This window comes from Sarcophilus harrisii, chromosome 1 (assembly GCF_902635505.1).
Source record: "Sarcophilus harrisii chromosome 1, mSarHar1.11, whole genome shotgun sequence".
Lineage (NCBI taxonomy): Eukaryota > Metazoa > Chordata > Mammalia > Dasyuromorphia > Dasyuridae > Sarcophilus > Sarcophilus harrisii.
In genome coordinates, this window is record NC_045426.1 from 87,914,984 (window position 1) to 87,935,200 (window position 20,217).

The 20,217-nt window shown below is 41.9% G+C and overlaps 1 protein-coding gene across 12 annotated transcripts in view; it reads right to left on the bottom strand.

The window, feature by feature from the left end:
* OBSCN (obscurin, cytoskeletal calmodulin and titin-interacting RhoGEF) overlaps positions 1–20,217 on the bottom strand; it is a 324,327-nt gene that overhangs the window by 71,616 nt on the left and 232,494 nt on the right. For all 12 annotated transcript variants that reach the window (XM_031960192.1, XM_031960208.1, XM_031960173.1 and 9 more), the window contains 14 exons: positions 19,141–19,280; positions 17,816–18,016; positions 17,287–17,369; positions 15,945–16,118; positions 15,033–15,192; positions 13,109–13,225; positions 11,702–11,866; positions 9,614–9,772; positions 7,320–7,497; positions 6,101–6,214; positions 5,256–5,423; positions 3,808–3,910; positions 2,228–2,357; positions 758–863 (listed from right to left, as the gene is read on the bottom strand). In XM_031960192.1, coding sequence (XP_031816052.1) covers positions 758–863; positions 2,228–2,357; positions 3,808–3,910; positions 5,256–5,423; positions 6,101–6,214; positions 7,320–7,497; positions 9,614–9,772; positions 11,702–11,866; positions 13,109–13,225; positions 15,033–15,192; positions 15,945–16,118; positions 17,287–17,369; positions 17,816–18,016; positions 19,141–19,280 — 1,998 coding nt within the window. The remainder of the gene's footprint in view (positions 1–757; positions 864–2,227; positions 2,358–3,807; positions 3,911–5,255; positions 5,424–6,100; positions 6,215–7,319; positions 7,498–9,613; positions 9,773–11,701; positions 11,867–13,108; positions 13,226–15,032; positions 15,193–15,944; positions 16,119–17,286; positions 17,370–17,815; positions 18,017–19,140; positions 19,281–20,217) is intronic.

Sequence of the window (20,217 nt, forward strand, 5' to 3'; positions counted from 1 at the left end):
CACAATCTAGTTCTCGCCTACTTTTCCAATTTTAAATTCACATTATTTCTCTTCATACATTCTCTTTTCTAGTCAAGCTAGCCTTTGGGCTATTTCAAGGATATGATACTCCATCTCTTCTTTTGGTGTCTTTGCATAAGTAGTGTCTCCCATATCTGAAAGGCAAGCCTCTGGCTGGCAAAATCTCTTTTTTTCCATTAAAGCATAACTCAGATACCCTCTTATACATGAGCTTTTCCTCAATACTCTCAGTTATTAATATCTCTCCCTCTTGAACCTCAGAGCCCTCAGTCTCCAGGATGCCTTTCTTGATTTGGAAGGTCACAGTAGACTGATTCTTGAATTACATTTGATGGATACATTACTTCACAGGCAGATATCAGGCCTGTAGGTAGAAAGCTTGCTCACTGACTGTATGTGACATCATGGTATCTATCACTTGTGTGTTTTCCTGTTTTAACCATAAACCAAGACTAAGAACTTTCTTGTTCCATTCCCATCCTGTGACATGGCACCTGAAGCCCAACAGTTTAATAAAGAATTAGTTGAGTTGAGTGGGACTGCAAGGGTGGGCTTGTAGGCAGTTGGCTATATTAATAGGAAGCAGTGAGGGCCCCTGTGCTCATATCACATAATCCCGAGGCTATCCCATGGGTGAGACACCTCATAGGAGAACTGGCGAACACAGTACCTGTAGCCGATGGAAAGGGGAGTGCAGCAGGATGCTTATGGAACAGAGTATCGGGAGGAGTCCTACCTTCAATAGTGATAGCCTGTTCTCCTCTCTTCTCCTGGGTCAGTAAGGAAGTACTCTGCACAAACAGTTCGGCTCCACTGCGGGCTGATCCTAGTTTGTTTGATAGCTATAAATATTCAAAGGAAACATGTTAGAAATCACCCTAAGGCAGGCACTCTTCATTGAGTGCATATGGACATCTGAAGGACTCTGGGGTAGATTTCAAGTTCCATGAACTTGGATGGGACAAAAGTAGTGACATTTTTATGTATTCATTGATCTCTAAGTGAAATTTAGCATTTTTCTCAGTGATAAATGTAGGTAACAAAATCACAATAGTATTAATAGAAGCTGTAATTTTGTCCCCGATAGGAACCATATTTTCATGTCATGATGCAGCTGTTGGAGATCTGGAAATATCATTTATGTTCATCACTGCTTGGTGGGCTCAGCTGTGTCGAACTCTTTGTGACCCCATTTTGGGTTTTCTTGGCAAAGATACTGGAGTGGTTTGCCATTTCCTTCTCCAATTTATTTTACAGATGAGGAAACTGAGACAAACAGGATTATGTGACTTGTCCAGGTTCACATTGCAAGTTAGGAGTCTGAAACCAGATTTGAATTCAGGAAAATGAGTCTCCCTGATTCTAAGCCCAGAGCTCTGTCTATCCACTGCTCCACTTCAATGCCTAGGATCACAGCTCTAGTTATCAGTTATTAGATCTGCTGCTAACCCACAAACCCACACAGTCACACAGGCTTCCCATGTGTTTCAATATAATGGGTTTCTATTGTAATCCTATGTATATCCTATTTGTCTCGCACATAGTGAGTGCTTAATAAATGCTTGTTTTCTTCCTTTCTTGATTTATACATTTAAAAACATTAGCCTGAGAAGGATCTAGAGACTTCTCCATAAATGATATTAAAAAGGTTAAGAACCCCTGACCCTTTAAGGTCTGTTGGGGTCACCAAGACATATTTTGAAAGAAGAAAACATCCTGGATTTGAATCTAGCTTTTACAGTTAAGTTTAGGAAAGGTAACTTCTCTGCTTGGGTTTCAGTTTTAAATTCAGAGTGTGATAATCATATAGGGCTTCTTTACCACCCCTCACTCTCCTCAGGATGGTTTTGAGGCTAAAGTGAGACCCTAGATTTGAAAACACTTAAAGATTAAGTGCTGTTTAAATGTGACTTGTCACAGAATTGTCTTTCCTACCCTCTCATTCCTGGGAAGACAGGATCATAATTATTAGATCATAAACACAGAGTTGGAGGAGACCTTGGGGGTCATATTATCCAACCTTCCTATTTTATAAATGAGAAAACAGGCCCAAGAAAATTGACTTGCTCAGTGTCACAAATGGAAGTAAGCATCAAAGGTGCATTTTGAACCCAGGTTCCTCTTGCTCCACAGCCACTGCACATTTCACTCTAGGGCGTTGCCTCCAGGGAAGTATGGAGAGCTTTGGAAAGTCTCCCATACTCACCTCACACTCATAATGTCCCATGTCGTCCTTGCAAGCCTTCTTGATCACTAGTACCAGCACCCCACTCCGGGGTTCATTGAACATCTGGTATTTGCTGCTCTCAGTCAACAGAGTGCCATTCTTGTACCACCTGTAGATAGAAAGCCATGAGATCTAGTCCATACTGACACCTGTCCAAAGTGGGTACAGCTGAGGGCACTGCAAGCCCACACCCAAATCTGAGACTGGGGAAGATGAAGATGAAGTCCCCCAGGCTTTTGCTTCAGCCAGGCTGATCTTGCTATTCCCACCTCATAATGTCAATTCCCACCCTGCCGTGTACTGTTGCTTCATTTAGATATTGATCTGTCCTTATCTTGAGATCATTCATAATCTCAGGAACTATGAGGTCTCTATATACTCTCCACTGGATATTCAAGTGCTCCTTTTTCTCCAGTCCAAAGTGATCCCCTTTGAACTCCAAGGGGATCATAGAATTCTAGTGGCCAAGATGTGGTGAAGGGTCTGGGTTACCCCATATCATTCCTGCCTCATTTTATTAGTTTAAGTTTTGTCCCCCTCAGTTTGTATCTCACTGAAATTAAGGAATCTTAATCTCATAGAGAGCCTTTAAATTAATTAAAATGAAATTATTATTATACTCCACTGCCCATTGGAACTGCCTACCTCTGAATCATTTCCAACTCAAAGATATCTTTTCTGTGAAGCAGCTCCTGACCTGCCTTCTGGATGGTTCAGATGTAGAAGGAAGAAAAGAAATACTAAACTAGATATGTTCAACCTATATTGGATTGCTTGCTGTCTAGGTGAAGGAGAAAAATTTGGAAATCTGGCTTTGCAAGGGTGACTGTTGAAAACAATCTTTGTGTGTATGGGTACAAACAAAAAGCTGTTATTATAGAAAAGAAACACTGGTATTTTATGAGAGGGCATCTTTGGACAAAGACATGTAGCAGAGGAATAACATTAAAGAAATTTAGCACTCTACTGGTTACCCTTAGGTATTTAAAGAACTAGAGGAAAGTTCCCAATTGTTTAAACCATCTATAGATAATTTATGGAAGGGCAAGTTATTTTCATAACTTTCAACATAATTGATTTTCTTTGTAATTTCATATGTTTTATTTTATGTATTTAAAAATATGATTATGATAAAGCTTTGCCTGGGGACCATGGCACAAACAAAGCTAAGGATCTTGCTGTGGTGCTTTAAAATTTACAAAGTGCTTTCTCCACAATAATGCTGTGAAATAGATAAGTGGGAAGGTGGAGAGGGGCTGTGATCTGCATCTTAATGAAATCATGAATTCCTTTCAATATTACAGCATCTTCCCTGCTCTCTTTCTCTCTTTTTTTTGAGGCAATTGGGATTAAGTGACTTGGGTCATACAACTAGGAAGTGTCAAGTGTCTGAAGCTTCATTTGACCTCATGTCCACCTGACTCTAGGGCTGGTGCTCTATATACTGTGCCCACTATCTGTCCTACCTTACCCTCTCTTTTCAACTGGTTTCCCCGCTAATCTAGAAAAAGCTGACGACCATCCCTTTGGTCCTCCAAAGGTAGGCATTTGAGACCTACCTTATTTGTGGGTAAGGAGCTCCCTCAATGGTACACGTAAATTGTGTGTCTTCACCCTCCACAAAGTGGGCAGTGCGGACTTTGTTCACAAATCGTGGAGGGACTGCAAATCAAGAGAGAAATGAAGCCTGTCTTCCCCCTCTCAAATTCCCCCTTTGCAGGTCCCCTATCACCCAACACTGAATTCTCTTCTCTCCCTTCTTCAGGACCCAGTGTCTTCTTGCTTTCACTACATATCCCCCATCCAAAGATGGGCTTGGGAAAAAGTCTGACAAAATTCAGGACATTGAGGTGAATGTGACAGGGCAAGATTTAATGTGCTAATTGGGCCAGGGATGTTTGCATTCTACTACCAAGTTTTAGCCCAAAGGAATGATTCTCAAATGATCTTGCTCCATACAATACATACATGCATCCACGTGCACATACATGTAACATGTATATGCGGTAGATTGAGATGACACACATGTGTATACATGTTATTGTGTGTGGACAGGTGTAGGTAAACATATATATATATACATACAGTGCACACACGTATGCATGTATTCTCCCCTCATAAAATGTAAGACCCTCAAGGGCAGCAGCTTCATGTCTGGCTTTTCAATAGTAGGCTTTTTAGCAAATGCTTCTTATGATTGTTGCAATTTTCAGCATTTGCATATTAACAGAGGAGGTAGACTTTTGATCCAAATATGGGCTAATATGAAGTCTCTTGGAATCAAGAAACCATAGGTTTTCAGAGTCAGAAGGGACCTTAGAGCTCATTTAGTCCAATCCCCATGTTTTATAAAAGGGAAAACTGAGTTCCAAAGGTGAACAGTAACTGAGTTGGGGATCATTGACTAAGGACACCTTCCCTTTCCCCTGCCCCCATATAATGGGTTACAACCTAAGAAAGTCGGAATTCAGCTCTGGACTTTGTAATTCTCTATCTAGCAATGAACATCTAGAGAGGTTATACTTGATAATTCGCATCGATATTCAGATGCATAGATATATAGTGCACTACCTAGTGCATATAACATTGTATCTATATGATATGTGTATATATAAAATGTATTTATGCATGTTAACATGGCTAAAAAAAAGAATAGTATGGGCTACACTTGGGGTTTTTACAAATCAAATTTGGAGGGAAATTGTAGCCACCAGGAGTCCTCAAACTACGGCCACGGGCTAGATGCAGCAGCTAGGACGATTATCCCCCTCACCCAGGGCTAGGAAGTTTCTTTATTTAAAGGCCCACAAAACAAAGTTTTTGTTTTTACTATAGTCTGGCCCTCCCACAGTCGGAGGGACAGTGAACTGGCCCCCTATTTAAAAAGTTTGAGGACCCCTGCCTTAGATCAACATGTCTCTTTTGGACAAAGGCTCTTTCCAGAGCTCTTGCCATCACAGCTCATAGTTCTTTGGCAGCCATCGTTCAGGAGCCTCAGTCCACTTACCCAGCACAAGGATCTTGCCCAGGGTGCTGGCATTGCCAGCCGCACTGGCAGCAAAGCACATGTACTGTCCCGAGTCCACACCCGTCAGATTGTCCAGGATGAGGGCGTAGGAACCATCGGGGTCTTCTATGAAGATATGGTGACGATCGACATCCACTGGCTTCCCGTCTGGCAGAAAGAGAGAAAGAGCAGCCATCATGTCCCAGCAGCTTGGGGTGGGGATGGACATCTGCTGGGTGACAGGACTAAAGGAAGCCTGCTTTGAATGACCAGGATTTATCCCATGATTAGTTGGTGGCGGGGCTGGGGTACGGGTCCTAGATCTTCTGATCATAAGTCTAGAGCTCTTTCTATTTGGAGAAATGTGAAGCCTTGGAAGATCCTTTAGCTGACCAGGGGCTTCTGACTTACCTTTATCACTATTCCTCCCATTTGCTGTGCATGCAACACTTTCTAACCACTTTTGTGATCATGATATGATGTAATAGTAATTCTTGTTCCTACAGCTAGGAGTTTTTAACTTGGGGTTTATGAATTAGAAATTTATTTTCATAACTTTCAACATAATTGATTTTCTTTGTAATTTCATATGTTTTATTTTATGTATTTAAAAATATGATTATGATAAAGCTTTGCCTGGGGACCATGGTACAAACAAAGGCTAAGGATCTTGCTGTTGTGGTGCTTTAAAATTTACAAAGTGCTTTCTCCACAATAATGCTGTGAAATAGATAAGTAGGTACTATGGCATCTAAGGTCATAGTCATGGAGCTGAGCTGCCTGACTCCAGGACAGGGGATCCCAAAGCCCCTCTTCCCCAGTGCCCTACCCAAGAGTCTTCTTACCTTTGTACCAGCTGACAACAGGCTTTGGGGTCCCTGTCACCCGGCAGGCAAGCTTGACAGTCTCACCCAGCTTGGCAGTACAGTCCGCTAGCTCTTCCTCAAAGTCTGGAGGGTCTAAAAATACACATGGGATGTGAGGACACTTGGGGGTATGCAGTTTTTAGGAAATAAATTTAAGAGTCCACCAACAGACATGCACAGTCACCATGAGGAATTCTGAGTCAGTCATTTTTGTTTTAGAAAAGAGCAACACTAAGACTTCTAACCTGGAGCCATTGCCTTTTAATTGGTCTCCCTGTCTTTGTCCTCCACTTCATCCATCCTTCCATCTAGAATATGTGACTTCAATCATCTCCCTAATGGAGATAAAATATTCTCCAGCCACAATGGCTTCCTTTTGTCCAATGCTCACAATAGTCTCTTACAACATTTTAAAGTCTTAAGGTCCCTTCTGTATTCCATTCCATTCTGTATTCCAATAATCAGGGGAGAGTAGTCATCCAAGGTTTGTTTTCATTTTTCAAGGATATATGAGTGTTTTAGTAGGTGTGCATGATATAAGCACGTTAGCTTATGGCTGGCTTTCTAGATTAATAAGCCTCTCTAGGCTTAACTAGGTTGCTTTATTATTATATTTTTCTGAGGCAATTGGGGTTAAGTGACTTGCCCAGGGTCACACACCTAGGAAGTATTTCAGATTTGCACTCAGGTCCTCCTGACTTCAGGGCTGGTGCTCTATCCACTGGGCCACCTAGCTGCCCCTACTAGGTTGCTTTTTTTTTTTTTTAAGGTATAGACTCAGCCTTCTAGCATTATGGGATATGCTGAGACTTGGCCTCCTGTGACTTAGCTTTCAATTTTAGTGAAAGTGTTAGTTTTACTATTCCCATTTTACAAATGAGAAAACTGAGGCACAGGGAGGTAATATGCCCTGCCTAAGATCTTACAGTAGCTGAGATGAGAATTTGAACCCAGGTTTCCTTGGTTCAAACTTAGCATTGTTTCTACTACAGGATAGTTTTATCCCAGCACAGACTCAACCATCTTTCAACATGGTGGGATCAAACAAGTCCATGAGATTTCAGTCATTCCACAATAGGCCATTCCACAAAAGGGGGACATGAGGGAATTTAAGTCACAATGCCCACCCTCCAAGAAGGGTGGATTCTCCATGGAGCCCCGGGCTCCCCTCCGCCTCCCCATGCTGCTCCCCACTCACTCCAGACAGGCAAGGAGAGCCGCTGCTGGATGCCGCAGATTTCCTTCACCCAGGAGTTCTTGATGATGACAGTGCGCGCCTGCAGCAGGTACTTGCGAACCGAGTCCTCCCGCTCGTGCCAGACCTCGAAGGCCCGGTCATCCCCTTCCACCTGGTCGTTCACGTCGATGTTGCTCAGCTAAAGTTGGGGAGAGCAGGGTCAGCACGAGGAGTAAAGATCCTTCTCTCCCTCTTCTTCTTTTAGGGGGATCTGAGCCTGAAGGGATTTCTAATTGAAGCCCTACATCCCATTCTAGGTGGCCTGGCCCACCACTCTCTGCTCTCCCTCAGGACTCTTTTTCTGCCTCTGTCTCTTTCTGTCTGTCTCCAAGAGAGACAAGAGGACCTAGGTTGGACAAAGTAACAGCTGGTATTTATATAATGCTTTAAAATTTGAAAAGCACTTTTATATATTATCGTATTCAGTCCTAAGTACAACCCTGTGAGGTGAGTGCTTCTGTTATCCCCATTTTATAGATGAAGAAACTGAGACTCATAGAGGACTAGCCCAGGGTTATGTGGTGAGCCTTGGGTCTCTCTGAATCCAAGCCCAGGGCTCTATTCACTATGACACAAAATGACCACCAAAGGAATCTGGGATTTTCTGAGGAAGTGACTCCACTTTCTTACTTAGTACTCAGTAAGTACTTAGCTGACTCGCCTAGACCTTAGAGACCATCTTGTTTTGTTGTTGTAGTTGTTTAGTTATTTTTCAATATTGTCCAACTCATTTGGAGTTTTCTTGGCAAAGATATTGGAGTGGCTTGTCATTTCTTTCTTCAGCTCATTTAACAGACTGAGACAGGGTTAAGTGACTGGTCTAGGATCACTCAGCTGATGAATATCTGAGGCTGCATTTGAACTTGGACATTCCTGAGTCCAGGTCCAAAGCTCTATATGCTATGTCACTTAACTGCCAATATCTATATGTGTATTCACACATATATATGATTTGTATGTGTATATATATATGTGTGTGTGAGTATATTTATATACACACACACACACACACACACACATAAACTTTTTGTTGTTCAGTTGTTTTCCTTGTGTCAAACTCTTCATGATCTAATTGGGGGCTTTTTTTTTTTTTTAGCAAAGATGCTGGACTGGTTTGCCATTTCCTTCTCCATCTCATTTTACAGATGAGGAAACTGAAGCAAACAGAGTTAAGTGACTTGCTCGGAGTCATACAACTAATATATGTCTAAGTCAGATTTGAACTTAGGGAGATAAGTGTTTCTGATTCCAGGCCCAGCACTTTATCCCCTGCACCACCTTGTTTAACGTTTAATAGATGAGAAAATAGAAGCCTAGAAAGATAAAGCCCAATGTCCTACAGATGGTAAATATGGCAGGAAAAGGTTGGTTTTGGCAGGGGGAGCTGATGTAGCTGTGATATAGGGAAAAGTGATCCGTCTTGTGGATTAGGAAGACCTGAGTTTGAGTCCCAGCTTTATCATCAGCTATTTTCTCCTGTGTAGAAAAGAGGGGAGACCAGCTCATTTCTAGAAGATCACCTCATCTCTAGGGTTCCTTTCATCTCTGACCTGTTGTGATTCTGTGAACTTCAGTAATAGTGTTTTTTAATCTCTTGTTTGTCTCTAAGATAAGCCACAGCTAATGTTCCCTGAGAATGCTGCCTTACTTTACCCAGTCCTGCAGGGATGGCATGTTGTTTTTATATAGGAAGGTCTAAATCTGCCCTTGCCCTTTATGGTGCTGTGATTTTGGGGTGGTCATTTCCTCTCTCTGGGCTGCAGTTTCCTATTCTGTAAAACAGGGGAGTTGGACTAGATGGTCCCTAAGGGCCATTCTATCCCTGACATTCTATGCAATGTATTTTATAATTTAAGATTCCTCCTAGCTCTGACAATCTAAGTTCTAAGGTCTCTTATAGTTCCCACATTCTGTGTTCTGTGTTCTTCCAGCATGGAGTCTGGGAGAGTGCCTGCTAAATAAAGCTTTCTCGGGTGGATAAATACTGGGGATTGAGCTCCCCAGCCCCATCTTGCTCCTTCAAAAGTTGTCTTGGATATGATTTTGCAGCTTGGTCTGGAATATGTCTCTTTGATTCCCTGGGGACTTTAGTCTGTTATATCTGGATAAAAGGGGCAAGAGATGCCATGCATTGGCCCAGGACTGATTTATCGAAACTGTCAATATGCATTATTGATGCAAAACATCATTGACCTATTAGACTGGGAAAGGAGAAAGGGGACCACAGCAGGGAAAGAAGCCTCAGCAATCTATACCTTCATCATGTTTCTGAAGACATAGCTGTAGGTGTCTGTCCTGGAGTCCCGTTTGGGCTTGCAGATCACCAGGTGGTTCCGGAAGAGGAAGACATGCCGGTTGTGGCCCTTCCAGCCCATTCTGGCTCCGGGAGCCCCCTCCCACACGATGAAGTGACTCTGTGAGTAAACAGTGGGGACATTAAGGGTTAGAACAGAGAATTCCCTCACGTGTACCAGGTAACCACTTACAACCAAACACTGCCCATATCCACCCTTAAATCATAGAATAGAGTCTGAATAGAGTCACATCAGTCATCAAACAGCCAAGGAAATATCATTTCAGTGTTTAGTGAATCCAGGGATCCTATCAGCTCTCAAATGACTAAATAACACTCCATTATCCCTACACAACCAAACAGTGCCTTAGCATCTTCAAATTATTAAACAGTAAACACTTAGAGGATTTGGCCAGGTACTCATGCATACATATCAGTAACCCAATGATTAAATATTGTGTTGTTAGACCTCATAGTACTAATTAATTCAGCTACTTCCTTGCTCTTACGATGATAAATCAGAATCCCCCATCCTCGTCCTCTACCCAGTTTGTTCTATTAAAATTCAGGTTCACAATGAGAAAAATTAAATATACAGTAAATAATTTCAAAAAATTACCTCCAGCAATAAGGATAAGCATATGATATGCATATGGACAAGTTTATGCATATACATGTATTCCCACAGGTATTCCCTGCAGCTAAAATCTATTTATTAGTTATTTTTATTCATTTATAATTTTATTAATATGTATTACTTTACCTTTCATTTTACTTATTTATTAAATTTATTAATTATTTAGTATAACTAAATGCCTCTGCTGGGCAATGGGGGAAATACAAAGTTTAGACAAGTGTGGTCCTCGCTATATGAAGCTTTAACCTACCAGGGGAAGATCAGACAAAGCACAGAGACAAAATGTACAATATTACGTGCACAGTGCATTACAAAAGGGGCAGATCAAGACCTAGATAAATTCTGGGAGGGACTATCATCAGCCATTAGGGACATCTTCTTAGAAGATGTGAGCTTTCAAGGCTAAGTAGGAACTCAACGTGTTGAGGGAAGAAGAAGAGGGAAGAGGGAATTCTAGGTCCACTTGATGGGGATCATTTGAGTGAAAGCATAGAGGTGGACGATAGGAAAACATGGCATTTGTATTGAGAATGGCAAAGAGTCTAGTTGGCCTGGAGCATCCAGTACATGCATCCATCCATCATTAAGTATTTATTAAGCACCTATTATATGCCTTATGTGCTTAGCACTAGAGATACTGGGGATACAAAGAAAAAGCAAAACCAGTCCCCAATTCTCTGTAAAAATCTTAGTCTTCAATAAGGATGGAAACGTATATTGAAGCTAGAGTGGGGTGCCATATGCCAATATGACTATATATGTACACAAACATAGGACTAAAATTTTATAAATGTAAGGGATATCATCAGTTAGCTATTCCAGTTCCATCTTTTTAAAGAGAAGGAAATTGAGACCCAGAGATTGTCATATATACCTGTTTATATGTGCAACATAAATAATTCAAATGCACACATACATATGCACTCCTATATTAGACTGCAGTCTCCTTGAAGGCATCTTTATATTTCCCAGGAGCCAGCACTAGGTCTTTCCCAGTGGAGACTAGATAAATGTTGCTGAACTGAAAGGTATGATACTGCATCCTCCGCCTCTACTACACAAGTATGTGTACACATACATATACATGCACACATACATATAGGGATGCTTCTGGGAGGCAAGATCAGAGCCCAGGAGGGAGCACGGGGAAAGACTGGCATCTCTTCAGCATCTCATAGCCATATCCTGGTCCCATAACTGCCTAGGGCCTTGCCTTAGCAGCTGCCCAGTCTTAGAGCTGGGCCCATGTAATAAGTCCTGGTTTGCAGGATTTTGCAAGATGCTGAGTTTTCCTGCTTATCCTCTCCTGCCCACGATGTCTCTGGACTAGATGGAGAACAATGAATTATGCCCTTGAGCGAAATCTAGGTTAGTCGCCCCAAACCCTGTCCAGCCCAGTCCAGTCCAAGAGACCTGGCGAATAGGGTCCCCCAGAGCCTCTAGATTCCCAGGGTAGTTCTCAATGAGTGAGACATGAAGCTTGTTCTCGGCTCGCTGGGAGAGGGCAGACACAATTGCATAGGCCTGTTCCAGGAGGGCACAGTTCTGCCCATTTCGTGCCTTGTTCCGGATCAGCTCCTAGAAGAGGGAAAACCAGTTAGAGCAGTATATTTCAGTCAATATTATAGGTCAAGAATCTTCTTGAATAAGCATATGAACTTTGCTCCTTGGCCCCAGGCCAAGACTGGACTGATGTTTTGATTGCTATAGGGAATTCTAAAGTGAGATAAATTCTTCTACAACACAAGTTGGCACCTTTTCTGCAACCTTTCCTGCAACCTTTCCTTTAGTCTTAGAGAGCTGCCTAGAGCAGAAGTGTCAGACACACAAATTAAAATATAAACTGAAAAACATTGAAAATAATAAATGAAAATTCAGGAAAACATAAATAATGTTACATTTTAAAATCAAGCCAGTAAAGTGTCTGGAAGGAACTTTATTTACAGGTCAGTGACCTCCATTTCTATCCAAGTTCAACACTAGACCTAAATCACTAGGAAATTTGAGTGATTTTCCTTAGCTTAAATGAGCAGGGCAATATATATCAGAGGCAAAATTTGAACACAGGTCCTCCTGGCTTCCACATCAGCTCTTTCTCCACAGTATTATGTAGTCTCCTGTATGGCTTAAGTTATTAGTTTGCAAGATAGGTGGTCCAAGGACGATCATTCCCATTTTACAGATGAGGAAAATAAGACTTAGAGAAAAAGTGACTTCTGGTTTAGAACAGCTGGGAAGTATCAGTACTGGAATTCAGCAAAACTTCAGAGTCCTTTTCTCTATTCAGAAAAAGCTCAAGATTCATCTGTAGCATCCACTCAAATAATCCCCTAATTCTACATATATTTTACACAGATCACAACGACAACAATAATGATTCCCATTTGTGTAGGGCCAAAGGGCCAAGAATTACAAAATGTTTCCCTAACAACAAGCTCAACCATCCCTGCAAGGCATAAGGAAAATGAGCCTTAGAGAGGGGAAGAGATGGCTATAAAGTGTCAGAGCTGGGATTCGAACACAGGTTTCCTAATTTCAAAACCAGCCCTTTCCACTTCCATAAAAGACGGCCTCTGAGTTTTTATCAATGACAAGAGAAGGTCAAGGGCAGCTATGTGAAGCAGTGGATAGAGGCCAGGCCTGAAGTCAAATTTGGCATCATACATTGAATAGCTGTGGCAAGTCACTTAACCCCATTTGCCTCAGTTTCTCATCTGTAAAATGAACTGAAGAGTTGAATATCACTGAAATAATAATAAAGGGAAGGGTCTCTCCCACTAGGACCCAAGAACTGCAGACCAAAGAGTCTGGTCTACTCACCTTGATAATAGTCTGATATTGCTGGATCCGGTGGATGGGTTTCTCCAAGTAATGCTGCAGGGGAGGCAAAGGAGGTTGGGAAGGATCTGCTCCTGAAAGTTTCTCCTCAGAATATTTCTGTAATGAGAACAAGAAGACATTTGGCTTAAAGGAGAAAAAGTAAATGATCCCAACTGCATAGGACCAGATTGGGTTTGTTATTGAGCAATGTGTGCTTGATAATTATCTGTAGAAAAATAAAAAATATGTATTTTGTCCAGTGTATATGCACTATACATATATATATATTCATATATACAAATATATGTGAATTTTTACACACAAATATGTAAATTACTATGTCAGAACCCTTGTGACAGATACAAAGTATCTAAGATAGTCCTGCTTTCAAGAAGGGTACAAACCTTCTGGGAGATGAGATCCACATGCATGTATACATCTATGTCATTAACCCACTCAAAATCTTTCAGAAGCTCTTTCTTCCTTAGAATACACTATATATAGTCATCACCCTGGTCCTCTGCAGTCTGGTTCTGATCTGCCTATCCAGGCTATTTTATACTATTCTTTTTCATGCATTCTACACTGCAGGCAAACTGGACTTATTTCCTCGATTCAAAATGTTATCTCCCATTTCCACACATTCATGAGAGCTGTTTCCCCTGTCTGGATTACACTTCTTATCTCTGCCTACTAAAATCCCTCTTGTCCTTCCATTCCTCCACAAAGCCTTCCCTGATTCCCTCAAGTTGAAACTGATCTCTCCAATCTCAAATTTTCCCCAAGTACTTTGTTTGGGGCTATCTTTTCCCTTTGTAACCAACCTTATGTCATCCTTATTTGGGTATATACCGATTTTTCAAATGCCATGATGAAAGAAACAGACTAGAAACCCAGTTCTGAACACAGGTCCCTGCATACAATAATTTTGTATATAATAAATGTTCATTGAATTCATGTGAATTGGATCATAATTAATGGCATAAAGCTAGTATTGATAACCATTATATGAGGGGTACAGTGTTTTAAGGGTTCAGAGGAAGGAGAGCTTGCTGAAGCCTAGAACAAGGATTCTTAAACTGGGGGCTGGCTCTAAATTTTTATTTTTTATATTTTGCCAATTCTTTTTAAAAATCCTATCTTTAATTTAATATCTTATTTTTCCCAATTACATAAAAACAATTTTCAACATTTGTTTTTAACCCAATTGTATTGTAATATAATAGCTTTCCTTGATAATTCTACATATGCCATCTGAAGTATCATAACCCTTACTCTGGGAAAGAGTCCATAGGTTTCACCAGGTTATGAAAGGAGTACATGACTAGTTCCTGGCCCACAGTGTTGAAGAAAGCTTCGTAGATAAAGGTAGGTATGAAACTGGGATTTGAAGTATAAGATTTCAATTATTTTATACTTCAAATTTAAATACTACATACTACAATACTACATATATACATAAATACTATATACATCTGTAGCACATATGCTACAGAATTAAAGAAACATAGAATTCTAAGAGCTGGAATACACTCTGAGGATTATCTGCTCTACCTCTTTTATTTCATGTTTGAGGAAACTGAAGCTCAAAGTTGGGAAGGAATTTTCCAAGGTCATGCAGCTAGAGTGACTTTGCTAATGGCAGAACAAGGAAGGGAGACAGAAAGGCATTCCAGGCAGATGAATGGTGAGGGTAAAGGTGCAGAGGTGAGAAACCTTACTACTATTTGCTGGGCATCGGAGCTGGCTAGAAGAGAAGATAGCTAATAAAGAGGAGATAAGTCTGGAAATATAGGATGGACCCAAATATAGGGATAATTTCCACTTCTACGGTGTTTTAAGATGAACAAAACACTTCCTTCCCAAACACTCTACTCAGAGGATAATATAAATATTACTGAAGGGCCTGGAAGGCCCAGCTGACCTTGTAGAATTCCTGGACGGCCTTGCTGACAACCACAGACTCCGCCTGCACGCGGCCCACCAGGTACTGGATGTACTTTTCAAAGTCTCCTTCATTCTTGATGAAGCACATGGCCACATCGTCATCAGTGTCGCATTTCTTTAACTCCTGGAGAAAGCTACTGTAGGAGGGAGAAGAAGGCTTAGGGGTGGCTGGCCTTAGTCAGCTCCTCAGGTTTCCCCTTCCTCCCTAGCTCTTTAAAGGCTTCCTCAATTCTATCCATTCCCATAGAACCATGGATTGGACACCACATATTGGGGCACTTGTCCAGGACTGGGTCAGCACATTTAAGGACTGAGGAAGGTTGGGACCAGGTTGGTCATCGGTCAGACTCTGGTCTTACCAAGACAGGACCCCCCTCCTTTACTCTAGATATGGTAAGGTAGGTCCCTAGAGCTCGACAAGTCAGCTAGGTCCTTAAAGCACTCAAGTGCTTCTGGCTGCTATAAGTCTTCATCAGAGGGTGTCCTTTCAGGTCAGGAAAAAGGAAGGGGAATAACATTTTCCCTCTCTTTTACTCATTTCACAGAGACTCAGACTTTTAAAGGTAGAAAAGACCTCCTGGATGTTATTCCATTTGATCTTCTCAACACTCCAAAATGGTGATGCTATTGTTGTCCCCATTATACAAAGAGACTCAAATAGACTAAGTGAATCTAGGTCTTCCTGACTTCAAGTTCAACACTATCTACTGTACCACTGAGCTGCCCTCGAAAACACAGAATGTCCAAACCAGAAATAGAGAATATTAGAATTGGGAGGGACCTGAGAACAGAGAATGTCAACCTTCTGTGAAAGTGTTTGGGGGAGGTGGGGAGTCCGGCAGAAGGAATGGGGACATCATGGGTCCAGTCTGGAGCTCAGACTACTTACTCGGCATGGAAGTGGCCGATGTCACTTATATTCCGGAAGATGATGGGCTTCTGGCTGGACACAGAGGCAGGTACACTGGGGCTGGACTCCAGATGATGCAAATGGTGAGTCTGCAAGAAGTTGAGGGCACTGACAAAATCCTGTTCTGAGCTCAGCAGATCTTGGATGACGACACTGTGAGGGACAGAGCCAAGGAGAGGGGAGAAGTGAATGAGAGCAAGGCAGAGAGCCCCATTCCTTCCCTGCCCTCTAAGCTCCAAAGCGGTCTCTCTCTCCTCCTGGCTCTCTGCTCAAGAGCTGTGGATTTCCACGGGCCCAAAGCATAGTGTTCTCTTTCCCAGCCCATGATACAGAGTCCTGTCCAGGGGAGGAACCACAGGAGCAGGGAAGGTGGGGTGTGGGAAGGAGAAGGAGAATAATAATCTGGGATAATTTCCAGATGTTCTCAGGTGTGGATCAGGCCCCTCACATGGTGTTGGTGTTCTATTTCCCTATCAAAGTATGAGCTCTTGGAGGCCAGGGGCTGTTATTTAAATTTCCTTTCTCCTATGGACCTAGCACAATTTTCTGCATATAATGCTTGCTTAAGGCACATTTGTTGTTGGTTTTTCTATGACCCTGTTCTATCAGCACTAATAGACATTCCTGATCCTTAGGAGGAAGCCCTGGCTTACATGTGGCTCTGTAATTATTTCTTAGAGTTGTATGTATGAGATTCTTCTTTAACCACAACTACCCAACTATACCCCAAAAGTAAGAACCATATTTTTTGTACTTTTGCAAAAGTACCTGCCTGCTGAATACATGATTTTGGATTAAGGGAATGAATGAATGAATCATACTGCATTCCTTCATTCATAAAGCAATTATCAAAGGGAATGAATGAATGAATGGTGAGCATGATTGACTTATCCTGTCTAGAATCAGACTTCCATATCATTTTCTGACCATCGACAAACCATTCTGCCATGTTTATGCCATCTTTCAATTTCTAGGTCCCTTTTGTAGGGAGTATTTTCCCTTTAGAAAATAGGCTCCTTGCTTGCTTGGATTGTATCAGTAAATGCTTCAATGCTTGAACATTTATTCATGAGTAAATAGATAATGAGTAAATAAGTGAATGGTAAAATGAATTAAAAAAAGAGGAATGAGTAAATGAATGAATGAATAAGGGAGTCTAAGGGAATGAACAGATTAGTTAGTGGAAGTGAAAGAATTATTGAATTGACAAGTGAGTGAATAAATGAGTGAGTCAAATAAATGAGCTAATGAGAGGGTTCACTCAATCCTGGAAGGCTATTTCCTGATGCCCCAACCAACAAATGCCTGGGTCTCCACTCACTTTAGCCTCTTCTTATACTCGTCCTCTGAGACTGATTCTCCAGGGAACTCTGGCACTTCAGTGGCTGCCCATTCTGGTGAAAGCTGATGAGAAAAAATGAGAAATCTTCTCAGCATTGCCCAGGCTTTGGAGCCTACCAGGAATTTTGGAAAGTCTAGGGAGAGCAGCCTAAAATAGGACACTAGGGGTGGGAAGCAAGGGAACAGAGCACCAGAAAGGGAGAAGCTCTTCAGTTTAAAAAAAAAAAAAAGGGATGGATGGATGATGCAGACAATAAATTTCCTCAAAAGCATAGGGCAGAGCTCTCTCAGGCAGGAACTCTGAGGTAAGGCTTCCTTGGGGTGTTGAGGATTTCCAAAGCCCAAATGCCCTCATCATGTATTATAGCCATAGATATATGCATATTAACTCCCTGCTAGACTATGAGCTCCAGCAAAAACTGTAATTAGAGTTATCATGCCCTGGACTTGAAAATTCCCCCATTCTACTTCATTCCATTTCCCTTAGTGGCCTATTATAAGAATTTTACCTTGAGCTTTTTGTCCAGATAAGCAGGTGATACCCAGCCTTGCCGGGAAGGACTGGACTTGGTCGGCTTGGTCCGAACCAGCCATTTGAGTGGGTGGGCTGAATCAAGGACCTCCACGTACTGGCCTTCCCTTAATGTGATGGCCTCTGGATCTGCTCCTAGGGGTAGGTAGTTGGCTGTGACCATATAAATATCAAAGATCTGTGAAGAGTAGGACATCAAGAAAAGGAGTGAGTGGGATGAAGAAGCCTGGAACCCATCCAGGGTTCCTAAATCTAGGATTGGAGATTTGAGTTGGAGTCCTACTACATGTGGGCCTGAGCAAATAACAATCTCTCTGGACCTCAGTTTCCTGAACTATAAAATGGGTATAATAATCCCCAGAGGGCCTGGCTCACAGTGCAGTTGTGAGACCAGAAGGAGATCTAGATTAAATTAGCATTAACTGTTATAAACATCATTGTAGTCATCATCATCATTATTATCATCTGTCATTGTCATTTTTTAAAGGAATGGTCATTTTATTTTCTCTTTTGTTCCCCTCTCAAAAAAGCTTTCCCATTTATGGCACTACAGGAACTGCATTTTGGTTAGGGTGCCCAAGGCACCATACAATATTTTGTATATCAAAAGGATTGTGGGAAATAAAAATTTGCTTTGGTGTTGGTCTGCCATGGAAGTTAATTGCTCACAGAGTGCCCTTTGATCTCTGGTCCTATCCTTTTTGGGGTCTCAGCCTGAGGGGGGCAATGAGATATTCACTTGGCAGCATGCTTCTTGTAAATCTAGAAGAATTCATTCACATCATCAGGGGACCCCAGAATCACTGGTGCTCTCCAGTGGGAACAATGTCCAGTTCTGCTTTATTTCCATGGTAGCCAGTCCTCCAGCATTGTCCATGACAATGCTGTAAAATTAACCATACATATAACTTGTAAATAAAAAATTAAAAAAAAACAACAGGGAATTCTGGGCCTGGGAGCAGGAGACCTGAGTTATGATGCTGGCTCTACCAGCTAATGAAGCTGATCCTCTTCATGATCCTCTTCATTTCCACCTTTGGGCCTTTGTTTCTTCTCTGTAAAGTGAGACTTTTGGACAAGATGAATTCTGAGATTCCCTCCTTGGGCTATATCTGATGGTCCTAATCTCTCATATGACTGAAGTTTCATAAGACTTAGACTTCTTGTTGCCATCTCAGCCCTGTGCCAGTGTTCAGAGGAGCTCAGCATTCACCAGAGTAAAGGGTCCCATTAATGGACAAAAACAGTTCTGAGACTGACTGACCTAGGACAAACCATCTGGTCCTCCCAAAGTTGACTTACCTCCCCTCTGGCATCCCCATCTTCAGACTCAGAGGAGGACTCTTGGACACTGGAAGAAGGTCGGGACCGGCCATGCCGGGGAGATGGGGAAGGGGTCTTGGATTCATCATCACTCTCCCCTCCAGGAACACGGAGAGTGGCTGAAACAATCAAGGCACAAAGAAGGAAGAGATCATCAACAGGTCCAAAGGTAGGGAAGAAAGCCGCTCTGTGTCCCTTCCTAGTAGTCTTAAGGTCCATCCCCAACCCTCTGCCATAGTCAAGTTCCTTCCAAGACATCTATTTTTTATTGCAAGGGCCAGGTTGGTTTGTTATCCCTACAGTTCTGTTCCTGGCTTCTGGACTTCAAGACCATGTCCAAAGCTAGGTGCCTTTCTTTCTTTCCCCATCTGCTTTTCTTCTGCCTTTTGTGTATTGTCTTCCACTATTAGAATGTAGGTCCTCGAGGGAAGGTAATATATTTTTTTTCATTATGTTTATATCCCTAGCACTTAGCACATTGCCTGGCATATAATGAATTCTTCACAAATCCTTCCCTCCCTTCCTCCTTCCTTCCTTCCTTCCTTTCTTCCTTCCTTCCTTCCTTCCTTCCTTCCTTCCTTCCTTCCTTCCTTCCTTCCTTCCTTCCTTCTTTCCTTGCTTCCTTCCTTCTTTCTTTGCTTCCTTCCTTCTTTTTTTCCTTCCTTCCTTCCTTTTTTCCCTTTTATTCTTTCTTCCTCCCTCCTGCTTTCCCTTCCTCCCTCTCTCTCTTCCTTCCTCTTTCTTCTTCAGGCAAAGACCCAGGTCTATTGTATTTGAAAAAGTAGTATTTTTGGGAGAGTGGGGGAAGATCAAGGGCAAAATTTGATGTAATAAGTAATCAAACAAATATGTGCTAAGAGCTGTGGCAGGTGCCTGAGGATACATATACAATCAATCAATCCCTAAGGCTTGTAATCAAGAGACCTGGATTCAATCCCCAGCTCTGACATTCACTAATTAGATGACATTGGACCTTTTAACTTCTCTAGTTGTTAAATTTTACCATCTTAGTGTAGGGATAATCACACTTGTATCACCTATCTTCGTTAGATTGTT